Source organism: Nicotiana attenuata, chromosome 7 (genome assembly GCF_001879085.1).
Source record: "Nicotiana attenuata strain UT chromosome 7, NIATTr2, whole genome shotgun sequence".
Lineage (NCBI taxonomy): Eukaryota > Viridiplantae > Streptophyta > Magnoliopsida > Solanales > Solanaceae > Nicotiana > Nicotiana attenuata.
The window spans coordinates 73,009,013-73,022,774 of NC_031995.1; the positions used below are offsets into that span (position 1 = coordinate 73,009,013).

General features: G+C 36.6%; 1 protein-coding gene and 1 pseudogene across 1 annotated transcript; both read left to right on the forward strand.

The window, feature by feature from the left end:
- Nucleotides 254-10,326, forward strand: LOC109229303 (uncharacterized protein At2g24330-like). Its single transcript, XM_019394699.1, has 6 exons — nt 254-489; nt 1,293-1,568; nt 6,618-6,762; nt 8,739-8,848; nt 9,126-9,543; nt 9,680-10,326. The coding sequence occupies exons 2-6, from the start codon at nt 1,296-1,298 to the stop codon at nt 9,943-9,945; spliced, it is 1,212 nt and encodes a 403-aa protein (XP_019250244.1). The 5' UTR covers nt 254-489; nt 1,293-1,295; the 3' UTR covers nt 9,946-10,326.
- LOC109229304 lies at nt 1,576-3,943 on the forward strand (annotated as a pseudogene).

Below are 13,762 nucleotides of genomic sequence, written 5' to 3' on the forward strand. Positions count from 1 at the left end.
TTAGACAACACTTTTGCCAACAAACGTTTTTTGTTTTGTACTTTTGAGTACTTTAATTAAGAATATTACAGTTTATGACTCTACGCATTAGTTAGTATTCAAACTGAATAATCGAAGTCACCAAACCAAATAAACTAAAATAAAAAAAAATCGAATCATATCGAATTTAATTGGATACTTAACAAACAGATCGAATACAAAAAAAAAAAAGTATACTGAACCTAAATGCCTAAATAGGCGTCAGGCGAGTATCTGTTGTATGATTCTACCATTTCCCCCTTTTGTAATATGTTGGAGAGTGACAGAGAGAGAAAGTGACCGCGCCAATTCAGCATCATCGTCATCATTTCCTATTTTCATTCTTCCCCTTTTTTAATTTTTTCTTCTTCTGATTCATTATTGCTGGACAGTTGGCAACCACAACGAATTCAGCATTAACGCACTGCAGCTCTGAATTTGATCTTCTTCGGCAATCGACTCTGGAACTGGGTAATAGCCTTCGCGCAGAATCTCGCTAATTTGATGACTGCGTTTCACTCTTAGCCTAACTTTTATTTAACGTGTTGGTTTTCTGTGTAATTGTTAACCTCTTTTTGTTGGATCGTGCATTTTTTCCCTGTGTTCCTTGTTTTGCTGATGAATTTTTTTTAATTCGGAAGTGCTGGTTTATATCTCGAAGTTGCTATATATAGTAGACTGATGAAGAAAACATAGTTCTTACGATTAGATTAATTAATCTGCCTAGTGGGTTCTGAACCTGTTATAACATAGGAATATTCTGTTTCCACGTTAAATATTCCTTATCATAGAGTAGACTCTAAATATTTATAGTTAGTAGGTAGATGTTTTATGTGGAACTAAGCTATGTTATTGAGAGATTATGCATCATTTGGAATGAATAATTGCACTTGATATTTTATTGGCAATAAAGAACTCAGCTGGATGTCATTGGCAAATGGTAGAAGCATTTTCAAATGTTTCAAATGACTATATAATGGGGAGGAGAGGAGGTATGAACTATGAAGGAAAAGAAAGGAAAATGGGGTTTGAAAGATGCTTAATGATTATCTTTTAATGTTAAAACTGACTAAACGGTGCATAGTCAAACAAGGAGTAGGAGTAATCTTACTTTTGTAATTATGTTGGTACTGTATAATGTTATTTTTATGTGTACTAATAAAACATTCTCCTATGGCCTATCATTCCCCGCTCATTGTGTTGCTCTTCCCTCATACCATAAACATAAAACATGTATGTGAAAAACGATTCATGGTGTTGGTCTTTTCTTGAAGGAAATGGCTACAGAGTCTGAAAAAGATCTTGGTGATACTACTGGCACTGCACCTGTCACATCTACAGATAATGAAGCAAAGACAAAAAAGAAAAAGAAGAAGGGATTATTGTCAAGAATATGGAATGGTCTATTTGGTTCACACAAAGATGACTTTGAGAAGAGATTGCAACATATTTCCAAGGAAGAGGCTACTGTTATTGCCAGAATAACAAAACGATCTCATCGTTGGAGAAGGATGACTAGGCATCTCATTATACTTTCTGTACTTTTCGAGGTAATGCTACCATTTTGTATTCTGCTGTTCTAATGTGTCCTGAATAACAGGGAAAAAAACCTGAAACTCTTTATCCTGAAAAATCTCTACCTTTCCAAAGCCTTTGAATTCTTTCTTTTTGTTTGTGCATCTTGCCGTTAATGATCACTTGACATTTGACATTTGACATATTCAGTTTGTTTCTTTTACTGGGAAAAGTTGTCTCCTTTATATTCAGGTTTTGTCGCCACAACATGTTATGAGAAGTTTCTAACTTCTCTATATCAAAATTTAAATAGTATAGTCAGTAGATTTACTCAAAGATAAATTTCTCTTAACCCTTGGAAGAAAAATGTTAGCTGTTTTGGGGCAGAGAAGTGATAGAATAATTCTTGCTAAAAGATATAAACTGTGCTATGATGTAAATGGCTCTTCTAGATTTAGTAGAGGGAATGGGATTCTATGACTGATTTGTGGCTTTTCTTATGGCCGAAATAGTGGAGAAAAATGGTCTTATGTGGGTTAAGAATAACTGAAAGGTTCGTTGCCAATTTGACATTGTTCTGGTTTGTGAAAATTGAAAAGTGACTTAGAACATAACTGTGTTATTCTAAGGATGGATGCTGATTTATGATGATAAGTGCTGGGTAAAGTGAATAGACTCTTAAATGGCAGAATTTGGTGGAATGAAATATGTTTAATTGCACAAAGCAAGTAGAAGAGAATGAGGGAAGAAGAATAATTTCCCTCCTAATATTTCCACGAATGAACCCCTAGGATGAGGGTGGGAGAGCATCCAAAGCAACTGCATTCTTCTGTTAAAGAAGCCATAGAAATCATCTGATATTTCTCAACCACTGTTTTAGAACTTACGGAGGTGGATCTGAGCAGCTCACTTTCCTATATTTCAACAATGATGGCTAAATATTAAAGAAAACTACTCATGTGTCTCGGTTGGTGCAACCTCTTTACCTATCAAAAAGAATATTAAGAAAACTAAGCATGACATCACACAGTCCAAATCGAAACCCCAATAAAATTGGATACATATTTCATGAAATCATCAAACCTTTGTAAACAAATAAGAAACAAAGAAAGAAAAAGTGCACCAATTCTTTTATCTGATAAATGGCTATGGTGGCAAAGGTACACGTGTCAACACTAGAGTGCCACCACTACTACCACCGCAGCAGCGGCCACCCACCGCCATCCAGGAATGTTCTCCGGCGAGTTGTGACTACGTGGGACCATGATTGTAAAGGGTCGTCGTAGAATTGTTGTACAACCATGCAGGAGTTTCAAGTCTGAGGATGAATGTGTGAAGGGAAGTGAAACCAAGAAACCTGTGAACAAATTGGTTGGAACTATTAGGTCTGTTGTTGGAGTTGTTCGAAGCCGAGTTTGAGAACCGAAAATAAGTTTAAAGAAGCTACTGAGAAGTTGGAGGAGAGATTATTCTTGTTGGCATTATATGTTGGAAGATATATCATTACAATGATGAGCGCAGGTGTTGTCATGTTCGTTGCATTTCAGCTGTCAGGTGGAGATAGCCGGATGAATGAGTTGATATGGTATAGCTGGCTTTAACCAAATTTAAAAAGTCAACCCCGGGCCACGTCCCGGAACCCAACAAAATTTGCAAAATGCAACACCCTTTCAATTACGAGTCCCCAAAATCATCCAATTCCGACCACAAATAGACCCTCAAACCCCCATATCTTACTTTCCAATCCCTAGTCCAAAATTCCCAAATTTTACCTTAAAAACACATAATCTAGGTGTAGAAATCAGTGGGTATTCAATATTATTGGACAAAAATGATAAAAAATAACTTACCTCTTGATTTGTAGTGAAATCCTCTCAAAAATCGCCTCTAGTCGAGCTCCCCCAAAATGTGAAATAATACTCTAACCCTCATTTTTGAAATTAAATAATTACCCAGTTGTTCCTCTTCGCGATCGCGGAAAATGCCTTGCGATTGCGAAGAACAAAAGATGTTGCCCTTAAAAATACACTTCAATGCGAAGACTCCATCGCGAACGCGGTGTCTGATTCCCCAAACGTACGCGATCGCGGACACGCACATGCGACCGCGTAGCACAACGCGTCTGACATCCCAGGTCTCTTCCTTCATCGTGAACGCAGCACCTCTCACGCGTTCGCATAGCACTAACTCCCCAAGGTTCGCGATCGCAAACCAAATCACGCAAACGACTAGAGCAACCTCACCCGTCACCCAAACAACCCTTCGCGATCGCGGACCTTCCCTCGCGATCTCGTATAAGGAAAGCAGAACCAGACATAACAGCAGTCCTACAAGTCCAACAATGAGCCGAACATGATCCGAATCACACCCGAGGCCCCCAGGACCCCATCCAAACATACCAACATATCCTAAAATATCATTCGAACTTGGTCGAAGCCTCAAATCACATCAAACAACATCAAAAACATGAATCACACACCAATTCAAACCTAATGAACTATTGAACTTCAAACTTCTAAAACCAATGCCGAAACACACCAAACCAACTCCGATTGACTTCAAAATTGGCACACAAGTCATAAATGATACAACGGACCTACTCCAACTTCCAGAACCAAAATCCGAGCCCGGTAACAATAAAGTCAACTCTCGGTCAAACTTCTTAACTTTCGCCAATTCAAGCCAAAACGACCTACAGACCTCCAAATCAATATACGGACATACTCCTAAGTCCAAAATCACCATACGAAGCTATATGAGCTATCAAAACTCCATTCCAGAGTCGTTTATCCATAAGTCAACATCCGGTCGACTCTTTCAACTTAAGCTTTCAACCTTGGGATCAAGTGTCCCAATTCATTCCGAAATATTCTCGGAGCCAAACCAACGACCCCGGCAAGTCACTTAACCACAAATGAACATAGAATAAGCAATAAACGGGGGAACAGGGCTACAATACTCAAAACGGCCGGCCGGGTCGTTACAACAGGTTGCGGAGGATCTAGCACCCCTCTAACGGCTGTCTATGGATCAACAAAATGTGGTCTCGGGCAGCTTCAATCATTCCTTCTGAAGGAGTGCAAGCGGTCAAAAGTTGGAGTGCATACGACCTCTCCGGGCATGTCCTAACTGACTTTTTGCTGAGTGGCTCAACTATCCAAAATAGACAATTGTTTAACATCATTTGTGAACATCCAGAGACAGTTGCTAGAACACTAGTACCAAGGATGCGGGTTGTAAAAGGAAGTGGAAGAGCCATCAATTATGTGACTCCACCAAGGATGTTAATTGCTTTAATAACCACATGGTTGAGATGGGGCCGATGGTTTGATGATCAGGGAAGAGCACTGTATGCTGCAGAGGCAGATCGACTTTGTAACTGGCTGAAAACTGAACACGCTTTTCGTTCATAGATGCCATGGAGATGGAGATGTACATAGAGAATACTTGGATCTCTGTGTTCTTGCTCTCGGTGGTGTGTGCATTCATGATACTATCAAGCACAGGTAGCAAGCTACCTAGACTGGACTTAGATGCCAACCTCTATTGCCTCAAATAGTTTGGAAGATAGGAAGCCCATTAACTATGACGCATCTAACTCATGTCACTCCAGCTTCCAATTTGATCATATAAGGAAAGCACATATCCTATTCGGGTGGGTGCATGGCTTTTACCGCTGCATCCATTGAATGCTTCAAAAAATCTACGCTATGGCATGATTGTGTTAGTATATGATATTGGATGTACAGGAATTGACTTTGGTTAAGCGTAAAAATGAAGGTATTAGATACACATATTATCAAAAATCAATGTAAAAGTTATTGCTATTGTGATGTTCTAAACCATGGATCGCTTGAAGCAAGTTTCTCGCAAAAAAAAAGAAATAATAACAAACAAACAAAAAACTACTCATGAGTCATAACTTGAAGTCTAATACTGCATGAATCAAGATGAAGTATGGAAACATGAATGTTCAAATTAGAAGCCCATTGCCCAGAAATTTTAGGAACTCACTAGAAGATGCTAAAGTATCTTAAATGGTATTTTAACTCTCAATGAAGTGGGTTCAGAACCATGAGGTCTCAGATTTAAATTCCAGCAGAGGAAAAATCACTAGGTAATTTCTTCCCATTTGTCCAAGCTTGGTGGATAGAGTTACATGGTATTGTTGCTGGTAGGAGGTAGCAGGTATCCCATGGGATTAGTCGAGGTGCGCGCAAGCTGGCTTGGACACCATTGTTATTAAAAAAATGACAAAAGTTAAAATAACAACTAAAGTTGAAATAGAAAGATTGTTCAAGGAATGATGAAAAGTAGAGAAAGGGTTCTCTTTCTTCCACCTCAGGTAGCATAAAGACTAACTGGGGCATCATGATACCTTATCAGGGAGCACCTTGGCCACACACCTTTTCATTTTTCTCTGCCTGTTTTGGGGGTTTTGCAGTGGAGAAATCACGCCTTGATGGTTTTTTTTGGTAATGCGACTTATAGTTCAGTTTATGTAGTTTTGGAATGGCAATGATTCCGCAAAAGACTTGAGCCTTGTGATTGGTGTTCCAATGTTGAAGGTCGGGTGAAGGAGCTGTTTCAGGGGAAGGAGGAACAGGATACGTGAGAGACTAGTTAAAGCCAGGAAAACCTTTTCTTTGTGATGGGAATTGAACCATTCAAATTTATAATTCAGATTTAATGACTGATTTTCTGGTATAAAATTTCTAATTCCTTATTCCTAGTTTCTAACATACTGATTCATAATGTTATGTTAACAATTAATATTATTCGTCAAGTATATTTAGTGATGCTCTCCTAAAACAGAGCTTATGAGCTACGAGTTGCACGCAGTAGCAGTTTAGTACATGCACGTAAGCGGCACCTTAATGGGGTGAAGTACCCAGCTTGTGCTGTTAACCGTGCCCGGGTCTATATTGAAATTGCACATACACATGAAGACACATATTTTTCATGTTGCGATCAATGTGTTGATGTTATATGCATGTCAGTCTGCTCGAGTTTTTTTATCCCTTCACCACATACTATATTACATATTTACTTATGTGTGTAGTATTGAGGTTATCTCAATTCAGGTTATGGCAGTGGCTTATGCTATCATGATGACAAGATCAGTCGAGCTAAACTGGAGAATGAGGGCATTGCGAGTATTACCAATGTTTTTGTTGCCTGGCTTATCCTTCATTATATATTCAGCTCTCAGAAGCTTCACAAGGATGAGTAAGTAGTTCATGTTCTCTCAAAGTTCTCAAACAATTCATTTTTCCCAATTCTATCGTAGTTCCTTCCATTTTCTCTTTTTCTTTTTTCTTTTCCAGTGTGGCTAACCTTCATAACATTAGAAGATATAATTTGTCCTTTTCTCATTTCGTTCTTTTCCTTCTAATGCTGGCAGTGGAAGTAGGGTTGGATTTCAGTGGGCAAAATTAGTAGATAACTAAGAGATAATGCAAGTGTTTTTTTCTCAAGTTCTATTGTTAAAATTTGGAACCTACGGTTCACAACTCAATTCTCAGTCTCTGTTATCCTTTTCTCGAGCATATTTCTTTGGCAATTTTGAGTGCTTTAACCTAGGGAAGAGCATCCCTTGTTATTTATACAGTATGAGTTGACGTAACAAATGATAGAGCTAGGTAAATTGACTGCTGAGTGCTTACATGCCAATGGATTCACTAAGTAGAGTTTCAAAGAAGGCTGGTGAGATTATAAATAATATTAAGGTGTTAAAGTCAACTGCCTAGGCAGAAACATTTGCATTCGGTATTAGGTGGGTCGAACTTCTAGCTTCGTAGCTTTCATAATTTTAGATAGCCATGACTTTTTGTTTTTTGCCTCTCTTTTGAATAGATAATGTTGCTCATTTTGTTTAATAGATTGAGATTACCTCTAGTAATATTTTTTTCCATTTACTAGCCTCTCTCTCTCTCTCTCTCTCTCTCTCTCTCTCTCTCTCTCTCTCTCTCTCTCTCCTGGTACTTGTATCAGAAAGATTGATGAAATATGTCTATCAAACAGTCTCTTGTTTAGTTTATCAAGAAATTACCTTGGTTGTTTAATGGACTATTTGTAGTAGAGTAATAAATAAATAAACAATCAATAATAAATATTCAAAAAACAATATTTTTACCATGTTAAATGCAATGAAATTTCTATTCTGGCATTTCCTATAATTTCTTCTAAGATCATGTTGTATCTTAAAGATAAAATAAACGGGATTCTAGTGATTTTACATTTGAAAAGTTCTGAAGGTCAAGAGAATCAAGGAAGTTATATGTTAAAGTATTTCTAGATTCACAATATTTGTGTGCTGAAACAATTTTGAATCTGGTCAATTTTTGTTATAAGTAACATTTGGATCTTGGTTCAAAGGGAATTTGCTGGTAGAGAGGATCCTTAATAAATATGTGGATCTTCATGTTCACCTTCTCCTTTGGAGCATGGACAGCATGCTCTCATGTTATTCTAGTTGGTATAATATTTGGTAAGCTGACTTTGTGACTCTGTGTAGCTCAGACCATTTTTTGCCGTCTATCCCGTGTGTCATCTTTATTGTATGTTGGAACCCTCTGAAATTTTTAACTTTACCTATCCAAAACAGAGGGCCTATGGAAAATGTGTTTGATTGGATATTATATGATAGAATGGACTACTATGGCTAAGTATGGTGGGAAGACTGGAAAGGCTTGATCCTCATAAAAAAGACTGAAAAAGCTTCATGCTATTTGTTGGCAATGGTGGTTCAGAGGGTATGAGAAGATAGAAAAGAGACCATGGACTTTCAAGTAAAAGTTAGTGGCGATAGAAGATGGAAATCTCGTTTCCATTTTCTTCTCAGGAAAACTAGAAGCGAAAAGGTAGAACATCAGGACAAAACCCTGCTTATAACAATAAAGCACCAACAACATATAACAACTCCTGAACATTCAGCTTTTCTCCTTTCTGTGTTTCTCTTGAGGATGTGTGCATCGAATTGTTAAGAGTAACTTCGGTTTGGCAATCAGATGAATATGTAAAGACTCCAGGGAATGTGAAAGTCAAAGGAGTCTTCAACCAAGTCCTTTTGATCACCTCAAATGATATTCATTGTAAACATGTTTAAGAAGTTGCTGAAGATTCATACTATTGATGTTTTTGCCTTAGAATGAATTATATTTCTTTGATTTTCAATTTTAAACCCTTTACGTGTGGCCTTGCAGATGAACGCAAGGATCAGAAAACTTTGGAAAGGCTTCAAGCTGAAAGGCAAGTCAAGATTGATGAACTCAAAGAGAAAACAAATTACTACTTAATGCTGCAGCTCATTCAGGTAATAACAATATGCGAGTTTTTGGGCTTCTACGGAGCTCTTTGCAGGTAAGTTAACCTTGCAATTGCATTAGGCAGCACATTCAGGTGATAGCAATATGCGAGTTTTATAGCTTGTGCTAAGCTATTTACAGATAAGTTAACCATGCAGGTGCATTAGGGAAGACATGTTTATATCCTTTTTTCACTCCTTTGTCTTCACCTCTTTTACAAAGCGCCTTTATGTCCCAAGTCGGTATGAGATGCTTGGGATTTCATTGTTCAGATCTTTTATGCAGAGGTATGACCCTGACCCAGCATCTAAGGCAGCTGCAGCCACTGTGCTTGCATCCAAGCTCGGTGCAGATACTGGCTTGAAAGTGTATTTGGGAGATGAGTCTAAGCCTAATGCCCCTGCTGGAAAGAGCAATGATGTAGAAATCATGCAGTCTGCTGGACTGAGAAATAGGAAGCAAGCCAGATCTGGTAGCGCAGAGAGTGCTGTATTGGATCATTCTGAAGGAGAAATGATTCATGATATACAGCTTGAAGGTTCTAGTATGAATCAACGTCAGCAAATGGTTGTTGACCATTACAATCCAACAGGTTCGAGCACACTAGACGGGGGATGGCTTGCACGAATTGCGACATTGCTTGTAGGAGAGGATCCAACCCAATCTTATGCTCTTATCTGCGGAAATTGCCATATGCACAATGGTAAGATCCGAGGATATGACCATTGGCCCATATATAGCAGTGTGGGTTTCACATAACAAATAGTGAATGACTAATACGTAGTCACTATAAGAAAACGGAAAAAGGTATATAATAAAACTTCTTCTGTTGTTTGCAGGACTTGCTAGGAAAGAAGACTTCTCCTACGTAACGTACTATTGCCCTCACTGCAATGCCCTTAATAGGCCTAAGCAACTTGATGATCATGCCTCTGGTTCCAGTACACCTAATATAGCATGCACAACCGTTGTGGCTGATGCTGATTTGGTCAAACAGGACGGTGGATCCACGGAGGAGAGAATCTCCGCAAGTAGCATCCCTGTAGTAGCTGCCTCGGCAACAACAGAAGGTGACAAAATAGTCTCCTGTACTTCTAGCAGTTAATACGTAACAGCTTGAAAGGATTTGTGCAGGCAAAGTGTTCGAAAGTGCAGACGATTTTCTACTTTCTTTGGATATATATATATATATATATATCTTGTAAACATCTAGTAGAAAAACAAAACTCAGTGATAGCTGCTTCCCCAGCTGCATTTCCACCCTCCTCCCTAACATCCATTGTTTTGTAATTAATATTAGTGCACATTTGGACCCAAAAGCATATTGTTACCCATTTTTAGGCTGTTGGAAGAGGGGTTGAATTTTGTTCCGGTTGTGGAATCCTGCAGTTTTCTTATTTCTTGATTCATTTTTCTAATTCATTCTTCAATGTACTTGGACAGATCTTGTCTCTTTTATGTAATAAAAGTGGTTGAAGTTAACTTATTGTCTCAAAAGAAGAAAAAAAACTAGGGAAATTCTTGCTCCATTGGTCCTATTTTAAGGTCCCATATGATGTTCGTTATATTTTGTTAGTTAGTCCATGCTATGTTAACTTTTATTTGATCTAATAGTAGTGTAAAAATAGCACGGGCTAGCCAGTTTTCGGATTGGTCATTCAAAAATAGCCAGCATTTGCAAAGTTATTGAAAAATAGCCACTATTTTGCTGCAACTTGTAAGTTCCAGCATAATATACTGGAGATCGGTGCACCTGTGTATGAACTTTCAGCGTATTATGCTGGAACTCCAACATGCGAAAAGTTCCAGCATAATATACTGGAGTATTTTTTCGGATTTTGAACAGTGTTTTCGTTCAGATTTATCTTTACATGAAAAATGGTTAAATTTCGATTACTTTTGAAATTATGGCTATTTTTTAATGACCACTTGTAAATCTGACTATTTTTGAATTTCTCCCATTAGTAGTTCTCTTCTAGTCTTCTACCGTTCGAGCTTACAAAGAAGGATTTTCCTGATCATCACGCGGTATAACCTAGTCAGTCACAGTAGCTTCTCTTCCTTATCCAATCCTTTTGTGATGACTGTTGGATTTGACATTTTCAAGTTCAAATTGGACTTTCTGTATGGCCCAATATGTTTTGATATCGCTCGTGATTTGCGACCGTACCTTATATTTGTGTCACCTTTTAACCTGTATCATATTTTTAAAAATTATTAATTTGGTAGCCAGTTGACAAAAAATCCGTAATAATATGACAATTACACCCCTGATAAATTGCGTGATCTCCAACCTCATTCATAAAATGCATGCTGAAGTTGTTTTACATTGAAGCATTAGCATTTGCATGCTACTTTGGAGATGACCTCATTCGCATTAGCATACTGTAAAACAACCCCTGATAAACGTAGCAGCATGCTAACGTTTGGAGATGGCGTTGTTTTACAGTATCAGGGGTTATTCATTAGCATGCGAGATGGTGTAAAACTTCAGCCAATTATAGTAGCAGCTGAAGTTGTTTTACATTGAAGCTAAAACTTCATGCTAATGCAAGCTGAAGTTATTTATCCTGCAGTCTACAGTTTTGTCATGAGTTTTATTCGAAACTTCAGTCTAAACATGATGAAGTTATTTAGTTCATTTGCTAAAACTTCAGTTTAAACATGCTGAAGTTATTTAGTTCATTTGCGAAAACTTCAGACCAAACATGCTTAAGTTTTTGTCTTGCAGTATGTAATTTTCTAATGAGTTTTTGCTAATGCATGATGAAGTTTTATTTAGTTCATTTGCTAAAACTTCAGACTAAACATGCTTAAGTTATTTAGTTCATTTGCTAAAACTTCAAACTAAACATCCTTAAGTTATTTAGTTTATTTGCTAAAACTTCATGCCAAAACATGCTGAAGTTTTGTCCTGCAGTCTACAGTTTTGTCAATAGTCCTGAAGGGCAAAATCGTCTTTTTAAAATGCTTTTATCAAAAAAATGGGTACGGATGTAAAGTGAAAAACAAAACGGGTATACGTTAAAAGAGGGCGACCAAATAGGGCGCCCCGCACAATTTTTACCATTTCTAATAGGTTGTATTCTATATAAATTCCTTTTTCGGAAACTTTTATAAATTACTTATGGATTCTTAAAATATTTCAATATCTATAACTTGTAATAAAATAATATATTCTACATCTTATACATGATAAATATATAAAATATGTACCATAAAATACATTAGGTTACCACTATAGATAATATTAAGTAGCTTGTCAAGTTACTCAAAAACCATACTATATATATATATATATATATATATATATATATATATATATATATATATATATATATATATATATTTAGATAGATAGATAGATGTGATATATAAGGTATCTCATAATATAATGTATACATTATACCATAATATAGTAGCATATACATTTATAAAGATATATTAGGGATATGAACAATGGTATATAATTTTTTATAAAGAATTAAAATTTTAAAATAAATTGTATTTATGTAATATTTTGAAAATAGTTGTAATTTTTTTAAATTACTTATAAAAAGGTTTGTATTCTGTATAAATTCCTCGATTTAATAATGGTAAACTCATTAAGATTGCAAAGGCGTCCTATTTGGTTCCCCCATTTAATATGTACCCACTTTTTAAATTTTCTTTAATTTGTACCCACTATTTAAATAACTTCAGGCCTTTTTCTCCTCCTCCTCCTCCTTCTGCTTCTTCTTCGGGTAACATGAGTGATAAGATATGGTGTTTGTGAACATATTTTAAGATAGTTTATGATGTTTTACAATGATGAGTTGTTGTGGCGCTTTATTTTTTTTTATTATTATTTAGGGCTTCTTCATTTTCTTTTTCTTAATAGCAAGATAGGTTCGTTAGATTTATTGTTGTGTTGACAAATTGATTATTGGGGTTTGTTCTTGATGATATTTAGAGGATATGTATCAAATTTGAGCTCATTTGGAGTATATTTAGGTATTAAATCATATATTGGATTGTTAAAATTCGAAGAACAAATTTCTGTTTCTGGGCAATTTGCACTTCAGTCCTATTTGACCTTAAGTGCATGAAAATGTTGGTTGCACTTCAGACCTTTTGACCTTAAGTGCATCTGAAGTGCAATTATTCACTTCAGACTTATTTGCCTTAAGTGTAGGAAAACATTGTTGCACTTCAGACCTTTTGATCTTAATTAAGTGCATTTGAAGTGCAATTTTCCACTTCAGACTTATTGGCCTTAAGTGCATGAAACCATTGGTCGCACTTCAGAGACCTATTTGGCCTTAAGTGCATCTGAAGTGTAATTTTTTCACTTCAAACTTATTGGCCTTAAGTGTAGGAAAACGTTTGTTGCACTTCAAACCTTTTGACCTTAAGTGAATCTGAAGTGCAATTTTTCACTTCAGACTTATTAACCTTAAGTGCATGAAACCATTGGTTGCACTTTAGACCTATTTGGCCTTAAGTGCGTCTGAAGTGCAATTTTTTTACTTCAGACTAATTTTTTTTTTTAAAATTCAGACCCGACAAATCTGAAGTTGATCGTAAAGTGGGTAGACTTGCAAAAAATTTTGTACAATAGGTATAGGTTCAATTGCGACCCCAAAACCGAATATAGATGCAAAATTCCCACTCATTCAACAGTCGAATAGTCCACGATTCAACTCAGCCAGCCTAAACAAATTTGATCAGGCCCAAATAATGTTCTTTTGAAACTTAAGTCCAACGTTTGGTGCAAAATCAAATGCTAAGTTCAAAAAAATTGATACACTTAACAGCAATCTTTAAGCTAACATACACACACCTTTACTATTTCAGCGGGTATTTATTACTTTTCACCAATACAGATATCGACTATTCAATTTTGTTCATTAAGACTTAGACAAATAAGAAGAAAAATCACC